This window comes from Lissotriton vulgaris, chromosome 8, assembly GCF_964263255.1.
Source record: "Lissotriton vulgaris chromosome 8, aLisVul1.2, whole genome shotgun sequence".
NCBI classification, from domain to species: Eukaryota; Metazoa; Chordata; class Amphibia; order Caudata; family Salamandridae; genus Lissotriton; species Lissotriton vulgaris.
The window spans coordinates 1,391,928,222-1,391,950,998 of NC_141696.1; the positions used below are offsets into that span (position 1 = coordinate 1,391,928,222).

Here is a 22,777-nt window from a genome sequence, read left to right on the forward strand (position 1 = left end):
GTCCAGGGAATTATTGACATGATCAAGGACGTCAATAATACTCCATCTTACCCTAGAGACGAATTACGAGTATATTTGAGTTGGAACGCTACAGAGTATCGCCTTAGTTTGGGAGAAAGCAAACGTAAAAGCTCTACTCCAATCTGGGTCGTACCTCACCGAGGTCAAGTCTGTTTGCAAGGAAATGGGAGAAATCCGAGAGCTCAGCTAGGGAGGAGTGAGTGCGTTGAGACTTATGTATTTCCGTCTAACTCTTCCCCTGCCTTCCTTACTGCTAGGGGTACCTACTTCATCTGTCAAGACAGAGCGTATACATGGTTGCCTGCTGACTTTTCAGGTTCATGTTATATTGCTCGACTGTTGCCTCCAACGTACACTGCTTCTTCAGACTATCACAAGACCAGAGTAGCAAGAGGTGTCTTCAGCAAGGAAGATACCGCTGGTCAGGAAGCTGGAGACTTCTTCAAAGGTTTCCTTCCGTTCTGGGGGCCTATGGCCAATAGTAGAAACATACGTCAGCTAACACGGGTAGTTGAATCTACTATTACCGAAACTGCTGGTGCCCTTAGCAACTTGACAGCTGAGCTTCAGGCGGATCGACTCATGACGTTACAGAACCGTATGGTTCTAGACGTGATACTTGCAGATCGAGGTGGGGTATGCAGAATGATCCAATCGAGCTGCTGTGTTTTTATTCCCAATAACGCTCCAACTGTCTATGAGGCGATCTCTAAGCTACACAAGATTTCCGACTCTATACACGTAGACAAGGGAAACTGGTCCTTCATGGAGTGGTTTTGGACTCTGATATCAGCGTGGGGATGGAAGGTTCTGATGGTCATTGGTGTCATCTTAGTATTCCTATTCTCATGCTGCCTGATTATCCAGTGTGGTCCAGCTCTGTGTAGTCTCTGTGCTGCAACCTGTTTCAGAAAACCACCTGCGTTTGGAGAAAAGGCGCGAGAAAGGATGATGATACAACAGCATGTCACTGACTTGATGAGCATAGAGTTAGACTCTGACATAGACTGAGTAATTGCCTATGTAAGGGCAAAAGGAGGGTCTGAGGTTCCGTGACGATTTTTGCCCGTGTTTTTCAACATTGTCGTAAATACATAATTTTGGTATCAGCGAACCGCAAATGATCCATTTAGCATATGCTGGTGTTTTCGCTATGCTACGAGCAAGAGTACTCCTGTTACAAACACATTTCCAATCTACCCATGGCATCCATCTTAGATCATGGCAGACATTTTGTGTTTCTTGCCCTCACATAGACAATGGACACGCAATGACCTCTGATTACTTCATTTCGATTAAGGACACGTAGGCTTAGCCGGCGATTCACCTCTCTAGTGACACGTGCACCTTAGAACAGAACATGCTGTGGCTGCATGACTCGACAAAGGCTACCTCCTCTGCCTGAGGCCAGTCCTGCTATACTGGTTCTCGTGTTCGTTGGCCTGATCATGATTAGGCGGCCGAAGCTGGTAGCCTTGCCCATTTACGACCCACAAACATCTCTTATCCTGCTTTTCTATCTTCTGCACCTGGCTCTGCTCCTTTCCTTCTGGGCCTTTATTAGGGGGAGGTAACGAAATTTACGATGAGGCGGTCCGGCTCTTGAATGAAATGTTGACATGGGATTGTGATGGAATAGTGGGAACCCCTCTTCGTAATGTTTGACATCAGATATTATCGACGATTCCTGTGCAACGCCAAATATTTATTGTTTAGGACACAAAGGTTTGGGAATGTACTAACACTGTGAAGAATTCGCCTGAAGGCTAATATTTAGTATATAAGGAGCAACCCTTCTTGTACAAATCGAACAGGCTCCTAGATACTGCCCGTGTGTAGTTTCTGTGACTTCTGTGTCCCTGCAGTAATAAACCTTTGATCTTTGACGCCACCATCGAGAAGCCCGTGTTTCTGTTTATTTGTGCACCGAGACAGGTAGAACTCCGGGGTCTTCGGGTGTTATCCCTGACACCTCTGGACGGAACCAAAAAGTCCAGAACTCCAAATGGGTGTAATTTCCTAATATTTATATGTTTCCCTCATCTTCATTGCTTGATTTTGTTCGGGAGAAAGTGTCACTCATAGATGTTGGAATGTCACTCATAATTACACTGACGTTATAAAAATGTCACACATAGCAATCTGAAACCTTGGCAGCTATGTATAGTGTTTGGTGGCAAGTTACAGAAGTGCCATGGATGCTCTGTGGATTTTGCCCATGGACATGTTTTGAGTGTTTCAATCTTGAATTGTCTGACTTTATCTTAAATGACTAGTTGGAGAAGGAATATTTTGTATTTTGGAACGTTCTCGTTTTTTTTGTTGCCAGCTGGAATGGGATTGAGTGGAGGGATAGAACCAGCATACTTACCATCCAGATTCACGCACATGCTATTGGAAAACCTCAATGCGTTTACACCTTCTGGAGAATATACCTTGCAAAACTGCTCAAAAGTTTTTATGGGGTATAAGGTGGTGTTTTCTGTTGTCCCTAAAAACGTACTGTGGGATTTAAGAGTGCAAGGACCTTGTTTAGAGATATGCAGATATGGGACATCTGCCAAAATGTTGCTGATGTCCCGCCTGCCATATTACGAGTCCATCAATGTCAATGCACTCTAAATGCAGCAGACGGGACACCGCCATTTTTTCGTAGATCTCCTGCTCTGCAAAACTCTAAATAAAGTCCTAGGTTTGCATGTAATTGAACTGTGCACATTTATGTATAAATCTTTTTATTACTCATTAATCGAAGGTCATAAACCAGATACACCATTAGAGCCTCATAGAAGGGCTAATCTTTGATAAATATAACAACACAATTCCCAAGGATTTGTTCAACAAATATTCTATTCGCAGCTTGTGAAAACATCCTACCACTGTAATACAGCTCCTTAATAGGAACAGAGGGCAGAAAAGAACAAGCTTTGAAAATGCAACAGGTCTTGCCTTTGGTTAAGTTAAAGCCATTTGATTTGCTAACGGTATTGTATTGCAAAGCAAATGGCTTTAACTTAATAAAAGGCAAGACCTATTGCATTTTAATTGCTTGTCGATTAAAAGAATTCATTAAATTCCGTATTTGTAAAAGGTGTTTGTTGAACAAATAACCAATGCTGCTTTAGGTATGGCTAAAAGCACTTGCACAGTTTTCTTACATTGGCGTATTATTTTTAATATTTCGGTGGCTCTGACTAATAATGAAGGATGACCGCCTTCGATGTCGTGGCCTGCTAGTATTCCTAACTTTCTTTTCAGGCTGGCGCCCATGTTTGGGCGGGCACAGGGTGAGAACCCAATGATTTCTGTCCCATATAAGCTAATCACTGCATTCAGAGCAGTCATGAGATGCAAAGAAGGTTTGCGAGTTAAAACAAAGAGTGTGCGTGAGGGCTATAAACTTCAGAATCAAAGAAGTATGAAATGGCAATAAGCGGCTTGTAGAGAATGTGAGAGAGACTTCTAGACATAGAGTAGGGTGTACCCCACGCTTTGAAAGGTTGCAAACCCAAGACTGCTGACACTTCAAATGCAGGGTGCATTAATTTTCAGCGGAACAGGACTGACTCCTGAGTGGAGACACTGCAGCACCCAGGCCCTCTGATCTGTCTTGTTTACAAAATGTTTGTGAAATGTATTTTCGCCTGATGCCCCCTGAAGGCACACCCAGTACACTCTTATGTTGGGTGACCCCGGGTCGCAAGTAATGGCTGCAAGCTAATTGATCGAGAAAGGCTTGTCTGACTAGGCCCCTTGGAGTCCTCCCTTCGCATTCCTAAATTCTGTGAAGGAGGCAGCTTTTGCTCGCGCAGGGGTAGGGGGAGGATGCCTCTCCGAGTGCAGATGATACGCAATTTCCTTGTGGTAAGCTTTGCTTCTCTCTCCTCCCATTCTCACTAAGCACGCCTTAACCAGGACACTGGCAGCTCAAAAGCATGGGAGAAAGCCCCCAAAAAAAGAACACTGGAAAAATTATGACTTCTTACCTATGGTGTCTGAAAACAGGAGGTTAGACGACAACTTTTCAGGTTAACTCAGGCTGTTGAACGTAATATGTGTTATGCACTTGGGTGTACGTGCGCGTGTCCTCGCCTGCATGGTCGATACCGGCGGGGTCTGTTTGATTCCTGAGATTATGTGTTATCCTTCCAATCCGATTTTATTGATCTGACACAGTTAACCGACGGGGAGGGTGAACCCGAGGTGATTGCTTCCTGTTTCCCATCGTGCTTGCCTCAGACGGCACATGGGGGGCTGTCCTCAGGGGCTGCGCGCCTGATGTATGCGCCTGTGTGCTCATTAACATTTCATGTAGGGTTTTTCAGCACTAAAGACAGCCCTGCTTCCGCCCTGTATGACTGAAACATGCAACAGGCAGTCGCCGCGCTGCACTTTCTCTTAATTACAGCGTGCAGCAGGTGATGGGAGTCCTGGGATGCGGGGAAGCTCTGAGGGGCGCAGCGGATTGTTGGATACAGCGCGCCGGCAAGAGAGGGTTGGCGTCGTTCTCGCGCTCTCTGTGTTTTTTGCCAGATCTGTGCCTCCGATGTTTTGAAGAAAGGGTCCCCAGCAGCAGAGAATAAAGAATGAGTCAATGGAGCATAATCACGTCTACAACACCTCGCTTATTTCTCACAGCTAGTATGGCTGTCGCTTGGGGTCCGCACCTGTGATCTACAACAGAATGGGGCTGCAAGGTGAGTCTTCGTTTTGTGTACATTGTCATTGGCTTGGTTTGGTTATATGAACGCAGAGAGCCGACAAAACGATATTCCCACAGAGTCTTTGACCATTGTGTTAGGAAGCAGATTAGAATATGTTGTTTCAGCGCCACCAAGCCCCTTGAGGTGAATATGTGCTTTGTAAATCAATGTCATGTTATGTTACGTTATGTTAAATTACTGTTCTTTGTGTCATTTTATGTTATCCTGTGTTAGCTTATGTTTTGCTGTGCTGTGTTGTGTTATGTTAAGTTGTGCATTGTTATCAATTTATGTGCATTAAATTGAGAGGTGCCTCTGTTGGGACTGGTGTTAGCTTGGCAGGGAAAGGCATATGTTCTGCTAAAATCATTGAGCCATCTAAGGGTGACATACCTGCATGTCGGCCTGCTGGAGGACGTAATATTCAGCGTTGTGTGTCTACAGGGCTGGCAGCTGTCTGTTTATGGAACTGACGTGAACATTGAAAGCAAGTTATTGAGGTTCTAAGAAAGACCTCTTCATTGTGTTGGAAAGTAAAAATACAGCTTTGGACTTTTGCCCTCAGTCAGTAAGAGAAGTACTGAGCCCTATGCCAGCGTTCTTCTCGTGAACATGAGGGCGAAAATCATTTAACGTGAGCGGCGCCCGGACGGGCACAGTGAAGTTAATGCTATAAGGTATGAGCTGGACTTCAGGAATGTGCACCGTCTAGCTCTCTGTAACCTGTTAACAAGTGGATGCCTGTGTGTTTTTGCTGTCAGTTCCCCCGGGGCACAAGCAGGCATCCACTTCTGTCAGGACAGCTGATCGCTGCAAAAAGACAGAAGTGGATGCCTGCTTGTGACCCGGGGGAACTGACAGCAAAAATAAAAGCAAAGCACACGCGAAGCTGAATTTTCGTTGCTATGACAACGAAAGCTTCGCAAGATGGCGTCGGACTGTCCCCAGTCTGACGGACACACGCATGCTGTCTGCTATGTACAAATGGCAAGAGCAGCCATGTTTGTCCATGCAGACGCGTGCACGCAAACCCTTCGCAGAATTGATTCCAAAAGGTACTCGCAATAGCGAGAGCAGCGCATGCGCTGCTTTCGCTATGCCAGACTTAAAAATAGGAGGGACAAAAGGAACACAGATCAAGCGTACTTCTTAACAGCCTAATGCCAAGACCCTCACCTAACCACCAAAGAGAATAACACAATGCAAGAAACCAGCATTGGCAGAACAATAGGCCTTGTCAATGCTTTTGTGCATGAATGGTCAAAAACAAAACCGGACCACTAGCAAAGCTCGATGGTCTGGCTTTAATGTGCTATGGCTTACAAGCAGAGGGAAGCACATGGGCATACGTGTGCTTGTCTGTGCTTATATACAATAGAACACTAAAGCAAAACCTACTAGTGTCAGTTATGCCATATAACATACATATAACAGTCACAGTATCCTCTGAGTTTTCATTAGGTCCATAGTCACTGGCGGGGCTCAGTCAGTGCCAGTGACTACGGACCTAATGAAAACTCAGAGGATACGGTGACTCACGCGCCTTCCCTTTCTCAAATGCTCTGACCGCTAGACTTGACAGCGGCTATTTGGGATTGACTACCACTATCAAAATTATTCTTGTATATTGAATTACTCATGGAGACCTTGAATATCCTGGGCTAACCACTAAACGGTGGCCCACCGTCCTGCCGTGGGCTCTCCATTCTCTTGAAATCTTTATAGGTCCTCCTTCCCCCGTCCTGAGAAAGACCCATAGCTGAGGAGTAGACTCACCCCTATAGCGCAAGGGTCGAAACGTTGGCGCTTACCACCCAACGTGGGCCTGCACCCCGCTGCTGTTCTCCTACCACCCCCTGCAGTTTTGGAAATCTCACAGATGATGAACTCACTGTGCTCTGTTGAAAAGGAATAATATTTTGGTTCTAACCAACATCATGGGCAGGCCTCCACCATCAACAAGTCTAATCTCGGCTTGGCTTATCAAATGATTGAAATTGATCTATTTTTGAATTTTTCCCCCTATACTTCTGTTTCTTTCCACAAACATCCTCTTAACACTCTCTTCATTCACCACTTGGCTGTAACAAGGTGAATAAACTGAAAATTGTATTTAAACATAATTTTGATAATGAAAAAAACTGTCATGAAATAATTTTCTGTACTTTCTTTGGCTAAAAAACACTTTACCATAGGTACTGTTTGATATATGCAAATGCATTTGGTTCTCTCTTTCTTTTGCAGGTAGTAACCGCATATGTTGATCAAATAATTGATGTTTTTTCATTGATTGATAACTTAAACTATGATCTAGGACCACTTTTTTCCATACCAATTATGACCCAGGTCCTTTAGACTTCTTGGGTGACCCCATTCTCGCTAGTAATTAGCCATTGGGAATACGTCACTTCACTGCTACTGCTCTATTAATCTCACTACACTGGGGTGCTTCCACACCACCTGCAAAGGCGGCATGGTTAAAAGATGTATTTTATTGTGGCACCTCTTCTGAATTATATGCCTCTCTACAACCAATTACTTCTAGGCCCAGAGATAAATGGCAACTGCTGAGGGACTATTTATTATCTATTGCAGGTGACTGATGAGGATTCAGCGAGCTGACTGGGCTATTTTTGGTAGGGGTGTTCTCTTTATATGTATGATGAAGCCGAATAGTACCCCCGAGATGTTGCCATGTCATTGCATGTCTCCATGTGATTTGTGCCCAATGTGTATAGAATGCTCAATTTAACTTTTTACCTTTCCCTTTGTCTTGTGTTGATATTCTTTTCTTTTCAGAGACCCATTGTACCAGTTAGGATAGTGATCAGTTAGAATTATTGGCTTTGTAGATGCTGATACAAAGTTATAAATAAAGATTTGAAAAAAAAGACACTTGTTCTCGCTCGGTATCAGACAAGAGACTCTCGATCTAGTAAGATTTTAAATACAGGGCACATTTTCTTATTCATAAAGTGTTTCCATTTTGTCAGTCTTATACGGTGCCTTGATAATAATGTGGAGAGGAGACTAGGGACGCGATTTATATGTTGGCGGGAAAGGAACTCTGTTGCAGTGTCAACAGAGTTCCCGTCCCACCAACACAGTGCTATATGCAGGCGGACTGTGTGTTTTGCCACGTTGGAGACTACACTGACGGCCCAGAGAAGTAAGGGCCATTAGAGAAATGGCTACATGTCTGCCCATCCAATTTAGAAGGGCGGGACATGTAGACATTTTTTTACTGTCTTTCAGCGCCAGGAAAAACCTGGAGGTGAGGGACAGCAAAAATCGTATGCTTCCTCCGGCATGGGGGAAGACTCCCATGAAGGGAAGAGAATTACTTTTTTTCTGTACAGCCAAAAAAGATAGCACAATGCTCTGTTGCTGAAATGCCAAAGGTTGGTACACACTCACATGCAAGGAAGATGGATATCTAGACCAACACTGCTCATTTGTAGTTCATAGCTCCATGGGGCCTCGAGGTAAGCGGATTCTGTAGTCACCCACTAGAGAGGAGAATGAACATCATCTTAACATTAGTATCACAGAGATCAAGAGACTATCTATTACAGCATAGGAGCTCCCTGCAGAGATATGCACACAAGACTTAATTTGTCAAGAACTCTCGCCCATTTGAATACCTGGTCATGTCCTCCGACTCAGCATATTGCTGGGCTCTTCTGTATGTTCCTGGTATAAGCATTGTAGTCCAGGGGGTTGTTCCTTCCTTGCGAGTATGTATCCACCTTGGCACCTCACCAACAGAGCATTGTACTATCTTTTAATAACCAAGTGTGTTTCCACTACTTCATAAGGAGCAGCAATGGTTATTCACCAAAGGATGTGAGATTTTGCATACCCCCAGCACCTGCTATTGAATAAACAACATGCAACTTTGAACAACTGTGTACGCTAAGAGTGGAAATAATGTGTACGTCTTTTGTACGTCTTTTTAAACTTTTGTTTCAGATTTAAAAAGGGCAATGCCGAGTTGATGGTTTGTACTTGTACGCATACTTTCCAAATCCTATGGAGGTGAAGAAAACACAGGAGAGCACTCTCTTTTGATAAAATGTTAGCATAGCAGGAAACAGAGGAACTCCTGAGTCATTGCTTTTCACTCCCTCAAATGGTGAGTAGAACAGTACCTCAGAGATAATCATGGTTTCAAGAATGATGTGTGCAGCAAGCATCCAAATCCATTTGAGAATGGGTTCCCTGTTGTAATTAATTTGCTAAGCATCATTCTCAACAAAAAAGTATAGACATTACCTGACACAGAATGGCTTCTCCTCCATTTTCTCCATGAGAATGGTGTATAATCATTGCATCTTTATCTGTATTTTTAAGGTAGCCCCAGGTCTTCACGTTCATGTCTGTTCCACAAGCCAAGGTGTCAAAAATATTACCACTTGTCAGCACATTTAGAGTTACTTCAGTGCTGTCAGCCTTTGTAAAAACAAGAGACTGGATGGATTCCTTCAGGACGAGTTTTGGGTTTACTGTGGCATTGCCGAGAGTGAATGACGATGAAAGGCTGAATATCTTGCCTCCTTTGCTCAGGTAGGCCATAAACTCCTTGTGAACATCCTTGGAAATGGATTCCTCAGTGTTGATAACCAGTAACAAGGTGTTATCCAACCAAGGAGTTTTAAGAACGTGGTCCTCAGGCAGCGGGTAGATCACGTAGCTTTCTGCATCAATACATTCCATGAGGACAGATTTCACATTCTCAAATCTTGTTTTTGTGGTCTTCGGATCGGAGCCAACATAGATCAAGACATTGGGGGGCTTGCCACTTGTGTTTGCTCTTTTGGTCTCTTTAACTTGACAACACTCATCCCCCGAGTTCTCGTCGTTGCCACTATAGTCATCTGGAAGATCTGGAATGTTTTCTGCAGATGCATACTTCACAGACTCGATGGTGCAACTTTCCAGCTCTAGGCACTCATGGCAGCTAGAGAGATGCAGGTGTTGAAGGTCGCCCACCTTGCTCGCCTCATCTTCTAGGTCAGCATTGTCTTCTGGGTGTTGTTCACTCGCCTCACGTTTGGCAGGCACTCCTGGGTCTGCTGGGTTTGTTGCGCCCTCAGAGCCTGTGACTTTGGCCTGTGGTGCAGTGGCCTTTTCTAGAGGATCACTTGAGGCCAACTCCGATATGGGGTTTTCTTGTGCACTTACTCGCTCCGCAGTTAGCAGTAGATCCTTGGTGGATGGCTCTTGAAGGTGTACTGCTGGGTAAAGGAAAAACAAAGTAACAAAATGAGTTTTGTCATTTTCTAAAAGAATTTTATGCAATGCCAGTGATTACACACTTACATATACTTTTTATTAAAATTCAAGTTTTTCTCTCTGCCAACTCTATAAGAAGGCAGCACTACATGGACAAATAAAGGATGAGGCATTACTTCAAGTGACTTACATCATATTTCTTTTCATCTAAGCCTGGATACCCACAAAATGCTTTCAAAATACAAGAATCTTCTTATATATGTGTACTTTGACTTTGGCAAGAGCATATTCAATCACAAAGTAGTTCCCTTCAATGCTAGGGCTCCTATGGTGATTTGTGGTTTTTGAGGTCAAAAGATATTTTGGCATTTTAACCAAAGTTTGTTTTTAGATTGATGGCAACATTTGTTTTTAAGCTTATAACAGAAAATCCCCTTGTGTTCTCTTTGTATGCATACAGTACACCAATCACCTTTAGCAATCGTTCACCACTCACGCCCACTTCAATATAGCACCAATGGGAACTCAAGAGCCAATGTAAAAAAAAAGGGTCACTTATTTTATTTGTATTATATATTGAAAGTGTAAGACCACATAAATGTATTCCAAAGTCTTATGACATACATAAAAAGTGTGTGTCCACACACATTAAATTTATCCGGCGTTACCAAAATACATATACATTGGGGAAAAACACATACAATAAAAAAAAAAATATGCTCACAAGTTGCACAATAAACTAACAAACATATACACAAATAAATTGAATTAAAAAACAGATGAGCACTTGCGGAACCAATCTCATCTAAGCGCTTAGAAGTATACTTCACATATAAAACTTCTAATTCTGTTCAACAACCTAAGGGTTACCAGATGTTCCCTCAAACCTATTTTTTTTTTAAACACAACTTGGTATAAATCATTAAAATACACCAACGATAGTAAAAATAATGACAACAGTGGTATATAATGCTTTCCACCTTCTTCAGGCTAAGAATTGGTTTGTAGTATTTCTCCCCACAATTAAATCTATTTCATTTGTGGGTTGTTAGAGGAAAACAATCTCTCCAGATCAACTACCCTAGTATTCACTAGTGGTATGTAGGTGGACCAATATATCAAGTCGGGGGCAGGAACTGTCACCCTTTGTTTAATGTGAGGCTATATGTCCCCCAATCACGAACAAATTGATTGCTGCCACGTCTCAGGCCTCGCCCCCGAATCAGAGCACTGTTTGGACAACGGGGCTTCTGCTTGCCCTTTAGGATAAAAATAGTGTCCCGTGCTTAGGTTGAGACCAACGTCTATTTGAATTCTGGCTCGTTGCCGGGACTTGAACGTCTCATAGCTTGCTCGGTGTGTTCTCGAGAAAATTAGGGACATTTGTTTTTAGCCTGAGGACGGAATAGTAGCATCCCCATCACTAAAGTGCTGCAAAACCCATGTCAAAACAAAAGGAACTAAACTGATTTGCATCCTTACAAGGTTCCTAAAAAGACTGTCATTAAGTTTGACAATTCACACCTAAGTTTTTATTGGCTCAAAAATCATAGCTTTGCTGCTGTTAACTACTTTTATGCAGCAGGCGAGATAAGACAAAAGTTTAGAAGTGTATATGTCTGCTAGCTCGTCACACAACACCATATCTTTTTTACCTGTCTCTAATGCAGGGAACTTGCCCTGTGACCTATGTCATTGCAAATCCTAGTAAAATAGCCAGAAACGCAAAATCACAGGCCTCTTTTGGAGTGTCCTTCACATGCCCCAAGCGAACCATGTCACCGGTAGCATATACCATCCTCCATGCTCTCCTCCACTGCTTGGTTCATTTGTTCCCAAAATTGTACCACTTTGAAAAAGTGCCATGCCAGATGAACAAAATCGATACAAAAGGGGGTGGTGATAGCCATGTCTGAACTGGGGTGGCAGAGTGGGCTAAAGAACGGTGATGGATTAAACCCAGATCTTTTGACTGGGTGTGAGTGTTTGATTGATTCAGATGCTCCGTCCATCACCACCCCCTTTTGTACCGCAGATGAACAAAATCAGCATCTTGTTTCAAAGATCATCTGCACTTTGTGTCCTAAACTTTAATAAACCAAGCTACATAAACTGGGGATAGATTTGTCCTGTTAAGGTATTTGTAGTGTATTCATCTATATTTCCCATTAGGAGATATTTCTTTAGTTTTATGACAGCAGTAGGCTTGTTTAGGGTCAACAATCTTCACACCAAGGAGTACGGATATCGTCAGCACTTGGTTTAGACAGAACTGTATACGTCTGGGTAATCAATTTTATTCATTTGGGATTAGTCAACATCATATTCAGTGTGTCCCAGTCTTACGGTTCATCCAGAAAGGACGAAATGCAGCCCTTGACAAAATTTCAAAATTGGGAATACGATAGTGCTTCCAATGATGTGTCTCATCTCTCCTGCAGGTACTGCTGGAACTGAATTGTTTGTTTATGAATCAATCTCATAAAATGTATATTTTCCTTTGACAATTGCTGTATCACTTAAATGTTACCTACCATTCCTAGCTGTTGAGAGTATTTTATGAGAATGTATGGTGAGTAAGATGCTACTTCACACTTCTCGGCTAGTCTTGTCCATGTCCTTAAAGTACAGATAACTGAATGAATCTCTTGCATGGATCTGGATGCTTTATGGTACAGTTGTGCCTTCATTTGTATAGGGTTTGCAATCCCTCTTGCAAGGTCAAAATGTGGTACATTCTTACTATTGTGAATCCAGTGATGCACAAACTGTTTGAGCAAACCAATAATACACCTCAATGTTGGGTGCAAAAAACCCACCTTCATCATATGGCAGCTGTAACTTAGTCCAGCGTATCCTTGGTTGACACCCTGTCCAGGCCAGTTTGATCATCAGCGTACTCACCTGTGTGAAGACTGCTCCGGAGAGAGGCATAGCGGATATTTTGAAATAAGTAGAATAGCTAGGGTAAAATTACCATTTTCATCAGAGCTATCCTTCCCGTAACTGGTATAGGTAGCCTAATTCATTTATTCATTAAGAGATCAATGTTATCAAAACATTTAGTATAATTGACTCAATAAAATATATTCATATCTCTGTGATGCCCTAATCCCAAGCATCTTCAGGGGTCTGTTTGCAAGAGAAATCTATCACTATCTGCCCAGCTCCGTCTGTCAGGGGAACCACCACTGACTTGGTTCAGTTAATCTGCAGTCCAGACCACCTGCCAAGTTCAAACATTTTGCAAATGCTGGGATTGAGGTTTTTCGACTAGTCTTTGCTCATTAATAAAATATCATCTTCATATTATGAAATTAGGAGTTTTCTGGCACTGAATGAGAAGCGTTTTCTATAGTGGAATTCTCTGAGGATGCATGTCTGTGCAGCAGCGGCTCCTCCACTATGGCGGAGGAGCGTCACCCCCCAAACCCATTTCCCCTAGCGGCAGGAAAGGAAAAATAAAACAAGACTTGTTTTATTACTCCTTTCCAGCCGAGTTTTGGGGGAGGGGCCTAGGGAATGACAGCACTGAGTGCACTCTTCACTGTGCATGACGGTTTGGCCAGCTGTATCAGACCGGCCAAACCGTCATGGGCTGTGAAGCTCTATCAAACCCCAGCTGAATTGAGCAGGCACAGACCCCCAGTCTGTCCTGGAGCGCTAATCGAGGGCACTCTGACCAATCCTGAAGATGCTCTGATGTGAGAGCAACTTCAGGATTGGTCGCAGGGCATTCTGGGAGCATGTGCTTGAAGAAGAGGAGCACGATGTAGGACGCGGCCGGCGGAAAGTAATGCTTTTAAAAATATCAGTTACCCCTTTGAACTGCTTCCTCGATACGCCACCGCTCCACTAGTGATCAGGTGATCAGGGGGATAGCAGTGCCATGAGGTGCCGAGGCTAGGGGCTCAACCATCCCCTACAAGACTGCCTTTTGAGTACCCTGTCACTGCATTTTCTGCCTGTTCACCGGCACGTCTACCTTTGAGGTAGATGCTGACTGTTCTTATCTTTCCAAGATCCTGTGAAGATGTCAAGTCATCCAGGTAGTAACATGGATAAGACACCAAATAAGACATCAGTCTGAGACAAGTCTTGTGTTATCTCAAGGTCAGCTAACAGCAATAACATAAATAATGTAGTCTGAATTGACATTTACCATTTTTTTTGTGCATACACGTCTGAATCTAGCATATTGATACACACAGGTTATGTTGGAAATTCCTCAAAAATTCCCCATATCATATACGATTAGTGATCAACATTATAGAAAGGTTCATCAGGTGTCTATATTGATAGAGAGTTCCTTCGCCCCAGATTATTGCCTAAAACACTGCCTAAGTGCCTGACAGAGACTGCCAGATTGCACATCTGCATTTTCACAAGAACAAGGGAACCCAAAAGGTATATCATAGGGACCTTGGACAGTATCAATTTACAAAAGACAATGGTCCCTATATGTAGACAGGATAACAAAAAATAATAATCATACACCTAATAAGTAGTATGTTTCTTTGTCCAGCCGGACAAGAATTTTATTTTAAATGATCAAGTTCATAGAGAGAGTTTTAAGACCAAGATAACAAGTGGGCACAGCCGTGACCCACAACATTTAAGACAAAACAACAAAGAAATGGCCAAAAAGGCAAAGCGAAAATCTGTCTGTATACTATTGTTCAGTGCTACAGACTCAATCTCTTAAACATAACCATACCATTGCGTCAAACAATATAGCATTCATCATATTGCATATGGGTTTTTTTTGTCGACGACGTTTCGATGCCTTTTTAAATTATGACATCATCATCAGGACAAGAATTATCAGCATTATTGTTTTGTTCAACAATTATTAACACAATGCCTATTATCGCATTAATGTCGGTTTACTTGCTGGTTGTCTCGTTCTGGGTTATTGAGGAGAAACCGCGGGGCTAATGGCATTCTTTCAAAACAATTCCGGGGCTTACATCAAGGTTGTATGGAAACGCCAGGAGCGCGATGGCTCAATTTGTATTGGCAGGAGCACTGTGGCTAATACGGGAGTCCGATGGAAGTGAACAGCAGCATCCCATCTTATGTGTAGAGCTGATACCAAGCCAAGTCTGAGAGGAGAGGAGCTGAGTCCAGCTGATAATATATTTTCCCTTCAAGGGAACACTCCCCCTTGGCTACTGATAATGACATCTTCTTGCTGTAAATAGGTATGCAGTGCGCGGATTCTTCCTAAGAAACCCTAGATGCAAGTTAAGCTACTCCATGCTCTCATAGTATAGAGCATAGAAGTAGACGTTAGGGTGTTATGTTGCCAGATGACATTTCCATCACGGTAGAAATGTTCATATTATTTACGTTGTTAGCAACATGAGTTAGTGCTGTTTTAATAATATTCTGAATAGCTATTTTACATGAGCTAAGCAACAGGATGAGAATGTTGAAATAAAACCCTTTTAAATATAATGTATCTTTTTCTTAGTGTAGTGCTGGTGTGTGATATTATAAAGCATGAAATTAGATATGAATAACTACTGCATCCCCGTTCCCCTATTTAGAGACTGTTAGTAACTCAGAAACAGACACCACAACAACTATTTATTGAGTGGGGTTATGTTAAACTACAATAACCTGTTCTGTCACATTCAAGCGCTGATGGACTGAAGTAAGTTTAGCCATCCGTGGCTGTGAAAACAAACGCTATAGAGCACTGCTTCTTAGGCTCACTTGCCCTTGCCCTTCGATAACTTCATTCTTAAAATCTGCCATTGCTGTCGATTTCTCGGGTTAATCTGCAGGAGGTTTACTAACCCGTCCAGAAATCTTACCGTGTATCATGATTTTTGACAGCTGCTGGTAGTATCTCTTACCACACACATTTGGCACATATGCTTGACCTTAATTCTTTCCAAACTATGCCCCTTCCACCCTGTCACAGTTTTTAATCCTCAGACCCATACTCCAGATCCTGTTGCACTCAGAGATACTGTGCAAGTCTTGTAACAAGTAGTCCCTGCCTCTCTGGGTGTTGGGTACAAATGAGCTGCTCACTGAATGCCAAAAACCTAGCATTTGGTCTTTGATTCTTGGGGTGGAAGGCGAGGCCTAGGTGTCAGCGGTTGGCGCCACTTGGACAGCACACAATTGGCAATGTCTAATTAGTGTTATCTCTTTATAAATAATTAGACTTTATTTTAAAAGAATTGATATAATGAAGTAAAAAGTGTTTATCATCACCAGCAGTATAAAACTTCGGGGAACATGTGCTATATAAATAATACATAACAGGGTAAAAAAACAAATAACTATGCTTACATGCACGCTTTCATGAGCAATTTATCCTGCTTACCTCAATATGTATGCGGCACCCTAGCGAGGAGAAATGCAATTTGCTAGTATAATCTGAGGTCCGTAGCAGCTGCTGACCTGGTATATATGTGTCAACATTAATATTTGTGCATGTACGCTTCAGTAATATCAGTCCTACTTGCTCCTTGTGTTGCTGTGTACTCGTGGCCTTCAGGCGCCATTTGGGAGCTAGTTTAACCTGAAGAGATTAGGAATCTTTGGGCAGGTGTGTGTAGGCATAAAGTCATGGGCACAAGGCTAATCAGAGGTACAAACAGGTTAGGCATCACCAAGCCCAAATAAAAAAACACAACCCATACAGCAGAGGCAGGATCACCAGGGGTGGTTCTTAAGATGTTCATTCTCCAAAGGTCAACAACATTGTAAACTTCAAGATTAAATATTCTCTGCACCTTCATCTGGAAGTAACTGGAACTGCCAAGGGCCTCATTTTCTAAACATTTCTAAGAAAATGTATAGTGGAGAGACTCAGCTCACACTATTGTAGGCCAACAATGATTAACCTAACAAAACTAGGCGATACAAAAGGGGATGATGGACGGAGCGTTTGAGCAGATCAAACACTCACCCCCAGTCAACTGATCTAGGTTTAATCCATCACCATTCTTTAGCTCACTCAGCCAAGTTCAAGTTCCAAAATTTGTATAGCGCACTACTCATCCAGAGGGTCTCAAGGCGCTTTAGGGAGGGTGGTGATTTACTTATCGAATATCCAGGTTTTTAGTTGCTTTCTGAAAGAGAGGTGGTTCTGAGTGAGGCGGAGGTGGGTGGGGAGAGAATTCCAGGTTTTAGCCGCTAAGTAGGAGAAGGATCTTCCCCCCATGGCGGATCTGTGGATGCGCGGAATTGCGGCAAAGGCTTGATTGGACGATCGTAGTTGGCGGGACGGGGTGTAGAAGGATAGACGCGTGTTGAGGCATTCGGGTCCTAGGTCGTAGAGGGCTTTGTGTGCGTGGGTGAGAAGACGGAATGTTATTCTCTTGTTGACAGGGAGCCAGTGGAGGTCTTTCAGGTGGTCGGAAATGTGAGCTTGCCGAGGGATGTCTAAAATGAGTCTGGCTTAGGCGTTTTGGATGCGTTGGAGTTTTTTCTGTAGTTTGGCTGTGGTTCCGGCGTAAAGGGTATTGCCGTAATCCAATCGGCTTGTTACCAGTGCGTGGGTGACTGTCTTTCTTGTTTCGGTGGGGATCCAACGGAAGATTTTTTTGAGCATTCGTAGGATGTTGAAGCAGGATGATGAGACGGCGTTGACTTGTCTGGTCATCGAGAGGGAGGAGTCCAGGATGAAGCCAAGGTTACGTGCGTGGTCCGTAGGTGTGGGTGCGGTTCCGAGGGCCGGTGGCCACCAAGAGTCGTCCCAGGCAGAGGGGGATGATCCTAAGTTGAGGACTTCTGTTTTGTCCGAGTTTAGTTTTAGACGGCTGTTCTTCATCCACTAGGCTACTTCTTTCATTCCTTCGTGTAAATTGGTTTTGGCGGTGTTTGGGTCTTTGGTGAGGGAGAGGATCAGCTGGGTGTCGTCTGCGTAGGAGATGATGTTGAGGTTGTGTTGGCGCGCGATGGATGCGAGGGGACTCATGTATACGTTGAAGAGGGTGGGGCTGAGAGATGATCATTGTGGTACGCCGCAGATGACTTCGGTGGCCTCTGATTTGAAAGGGGGGAGGCGGACTCTCTGGGTTCTTCCGGTGAGGAACGATATGATCCAGTCCAATGCCTTTCCTTGTACTCCGATGTTGCTGAGGCGTTGTATGAGGGTGCTATGACAGACTGTGTCGAAGGCTGCGGAGAGGTCAAGTAAGATGAGAGCAACTGTTTCTCCGTTGTCCAGTAGTGTTCGGATGTCATCTGTTGCTGCGATGAGGGCGGTTTCGGTGCTGTGTTTGGCTCGGAAGCCTGATTGAGAGGAGTCGAGGGATTTGTAGGATTCGAGGAAAGTGGCGAGCTGACTGTTGACGGCTTTCTCAATGACTTTGGCGGGGAATGGGAGGAGCGAGATGGGGCGGTAGTTCTTAAGTTCGGTTGGGTCAGCCGTGGGTTTCTTCAGAAGGGCGCTGAGTTCGGCATGTTTCCAGTTTTCCAGGAAGGTGGCGGAGTTGAGGGAGCAGTTGATGACGTCTCGGAGATGGGGTGCGATGATGGAGTCTGCTTTGTTGAAGATGTGGTGGGGACAAGGGTCGGTTGGCGATCCTGAGTGGATGGAATTTATCAGGCGGATGGTGCCTTCAGTGGTGATTGGGTTCCAGGCGCAAAGGTTGTTAGAGGGGGGTTTTGGTTCGGAGGTGGGTGGAGTGGGCTGGTCTTCGGACTGGTTTTGAAAGCTGTTGTGTATTTCGGCGATTTTGTTTATGGAAAAATGAAGATGGAGAGTCGCAGAGATCTTGGGAGGGGGTGATGTCGTTAGTGCCTGCGGAGGGGTTAGTGAATTCTTTGACGATGTTTAATAGTTCCTTGCTGTTTTGGGCATTGTTGTCAAGTCAATCCTTAAATGCTAATTTCTTGGTGGATCGGATGAGTTGGTGGTGTTTGCAAGTGGCGTTCTTGAAGGAGGCCAGGTTGTCAGTGGTAGGGTTTTCTCGAGAGTACGACAGAACTTCTTGGATTTCTTAAGCGCACCTTGGCAATCAAGCGCTACGATCTAATTTACATCAGCAATTATTTAATAATAATAAACAGGCGGGGCAGTCTAGCGCTACGAACTCTATTAAATAATTAATCGGGCTAAAGCGAGCAAGGCGAGTTGAGCACTCCGCAGTCTGGCGGTAGGCGCTACGATACCAGGCGAAGCAGGGAGCAGCCGGGAGCAGCGTGTGGAGCGACCGCTTCTGATGGGAGCAGGACGGTCACAGCGCTACCACGGCAGAGCGAGGTAAACAGTATCAGTGGGAGGGAGGATCAGCTGGGAGGCGGGAGCGGGGTGGAGATCAGGGCAGGGAGGCACAACAACAACAACCAAAATGGCAGCAAGCAATATCGAAACAGGATTGGGGCACAATCGTAAATAGCGCGATGCAAACGGCAGTGGCGCCGGCACAATCAGGCACAAATGAGTCTGCAGGCAGCACAGCACAAATACAAATTATCGTGAAAGCGCACCTTGGCAATCAAGCACTACGATCTAATTTACATCAGCAATTATTTAATAATAATAAACAGGCGGGGCAGTCTAGCGCTACGAACTCTATTAAATAATTAATCGGGCTAAAGCGAGCAAGGCGAGTTGAGCACTCCGCAGTCTGGCGGTAGGCGCTACGATACCAGGCGAAGCAGGGAGCAGCCGGGAGCAGCGTGTGGAGCGACCGCTTCTGATGGGAGCAGGACGGTCACAGCGCTACCACGGCAGAGCGAGGTAAACAGTATCAGTGGGAGGGAGGATCAGCTGGGAGGCGGGAGCGGGGTGGAGATCAGGGCAGGGAGGCACAACAACAACAACCAAAATGGCAGCAAGCAATATCGAAACAGGATTGGGGCACAATCGTAAATAGCGCGATGCAAACGGCAGTGGCGCCGGCACAATCAGGCACAAATGAGTCTGCAGGCAGCACAGCACAAATACAAATTATCGTGAAAGCGCACCTTGGCAATCAAGCACTACGATCTAATTTACATCAGCAATTATTTAATAATAATAAACAGGCGGGGCAGTCTAGCGCTACGAACTCTATTAAATAATTAATCAGGCTAAAGTGAGCAAGGTGAGTTGAGCACTCAGAAGTCTGGCGGTAGGCATGTCTGAAATGGGGTGGCCGAGTGAGCTAAAGAATGGTGATGGATTAAACCCAGATCAGTTGACTGGGGGTGAATGTTTGATTTGCTCAAACGCTCCGTCCATCATCCCCTTTTGTATCACTTTGTTCGCCCTAAGTTGGCAGGGTATGCTCAGACGTGAGTCCCTTGCTCATTTGGCCACTGAATTCAGGATAGCCTGGCTGATGAGGATTATGAATCCGAAACCGCTCCCAGGATGCTTGTTTCCGGTCCAGGGAAGACATGGCTTGGCAGTTCGGGCTGGACTGTTCCCATGAGGCACAGGGTCTGACTGATTTGCATATGGCCATGTCTGAACTGGGGTGGCTGAGTGAGCTAAAGAATGGTGATGGATTAAACCCAGATCAGTTGACTGGGGGTGAGTGTTTGATTTGCTCAAACGCTCCGTCCATCATCCCCATTTGTAGCACTAACTAAACTAGGGCCAGTCTCAAAAAGAGAATCACAACGCACCTTAAGGACCCACTGTGGTCACCTAAAAAAAGTCCAATTTTACCACAATAAAGACAATTTTATGTAACACTATGAAGTTGAAGGCTTCATTCAGAAATACTCTTTATTCTTATGTGTAAGTAGAGCATACCCAATTGGTGAAATCAAGCATAACAGTAAGCCAAATAGAAATATTATTTATAATTAATGAAATTATTCTTAAATTTGAGCAGCAGTTTTGCTTGCTAGTTGCCATACCTCTTTTACAAAACAATTTAAAAAAAAGAATAAAACCAGAATCTAAGCACTAATTTTAAAGGTACAAAATGAATAACTTAAAAAAACGAAAAACTGAAGTTTTCTGATTTAAAGTTCACTTCATTGACTTGTGGCTCAATGATTAGAGCGGCAGACCCTGATGCAGAGGTCTAGCCCGGGACAAGGGTTCAATTCCCTGCCTCGGCGGGTCTTGGGCTCAAAATTCCACAGACCTGATAATTCTCGCCTCGGTGCCTATTCCAATCATGGAGTCCAACTCTGCAACTCTGGGCAATAGCTTGCTTAATCTCCACAACGGCCCCCACAACGCTAAGGATGCCTGGCCTCCACCTTGGGGGTGCCCAGGAGTGGACGCCTCACAGGGAAAGCCAGGATGGGTTCCACAGCGGTATTCGTACAAGCGCCTTGAGACCCTTGCGGGTGAGTAGTGCGCTATACAAGTATCAATTTACAATTTACATTTACTTAGATCATATATTGTGAAGTCAAGAAACAATTATCTTCGACTGGGTACCTACTCGCCTGGGTACCTAAAGTGCAAATTAAAACAGACCAAAACTAGCATAGTTTGTAGCCAAAAGGAAAATACAAAATCTCGAAAAGAGATTCACTCAATATTTACTCAAGTTCATTTATCAGAGTTCAAGGAGGTTCTACAAAAATGAATTGGTAATCAGTTAATTCAGTGACTTCCAGATTATCATCCTCGGACTCTGTATTTGCCAGATAAGATCATTCAGGAGCTGCATACTTTCTCTTTGGCACTCTCTTGTTGATCTTTTAACTGCTGGCTGCTCACTTTCACTGTAATCAGTCTTTTTCTTCTTGCTCTGGTTCTTCTCTTATTGTCTCTGATTTATGTACTTTCTTGTACTCTTTTTCTTCCTCTCACAGGTTCAGGCCACTAGTCTCGTTGATGCACTTTTTCATCTTTAGATTCACTTGTGACTACTGCTGCATTTTCATCTGCACTTGCCACTTCTGTCACATTTCTGCCCGGAACAGTTTGATTCTCCACAGCAAATCGTTTTCCTTGAACAGTTAGCTTTACTCTGTGAATTGAGTTTCTTGATTTTCTGCGTGGTTTTGTTTTTCTTGAGTTTGGATCTTTACTTTGATCTGGATCTTCTCTACCACCCGCTGGATCCACGCAGCGAAGTTGAACCTGAATCAGTGGTTGTTGTCAGCCACTTCTACATCTGCAGTTTTCACTCTTTGTGTGAGATGCATGGATCTATTGTGGCAATCTAGCACATTTCACATCAGTATTTGTCACAAGGTCGGAGCTGGTATTGGACTTTGCACTTTGGCTCCAGGCAAGACTTTCGAATAGGTTTCTTCACCACAATGACCAAGATGAAGGCTGTAGCACAATTACTCTTTAGGCGAAGGTGTTGCCAAGATGAACGTATGAGAGACAAAGCGTACGACAATAGCCAGACTCTTACAGTAATTCAGTATAATATCATCACGTAAACATTGTAGCTAAAAGGATGCAAGGTATTCTTATAGCCATGCGTATAAGTACTTCATGGGGAAGAGTCTGCCTTTTTATTTGGTGCGTTTCTGGTGCCCATTGGTACAAGTGGAAGTGCAGCTGGCCATTTCAGTGATGTCGAGGCACATACGTTTCCCAACTTAAATTTCAATGTACCACTGACCTTTTCTACAACTCTTCGAGCCTCTGTTCTGTAACTACAATGGAACTACAGCTCAGATTGTAAGGCTGAGCACAGAAGCTTAATCATACCACTCTTAAAGTGTGTACCTTTATCTAATTCTTAAGATATTGACAAACCGAATCGAAGGATCAATTCCCTAGTCATCAGTTTGGATCGGTCATGCCCTTGTTGGGTAGGCTGCCACCCACCTAGGAGGATAAACACACGACCACTGGAATGTACCCACGGTTACTGCGAACATGTATCTCCAACAAGTCTTACTGAATCCTAGAAAATGGGCCTTCAGATTTACCT

General features: G+C 43.9%; 1 protein-coding gene across 2 annotated transcripts in view; it reads right to left on the reverse strand.

The window, feature by feature from the left end:
- Positions 1 to 22,777, reverse strand: part of HLCS (holocarboxylase synthetase) — a 933,637-nt gene that overhangs the window by 728,931 nt on the left and 181,929 nt on the right. For both annotated transcript variants that reach the window (XM_086935401.1, XM_086935400.1), the window contains exon 4: positions 9,000 to 9,961. In XM_086935401.1, the coding sequence (XP_086791527.1) occupies positions 9,000 to 9,961 (962 nt within the window). The remainder of the gene's footprint in view (positions 1 to 8,999; positions 9,962 to 22,777) is intronic.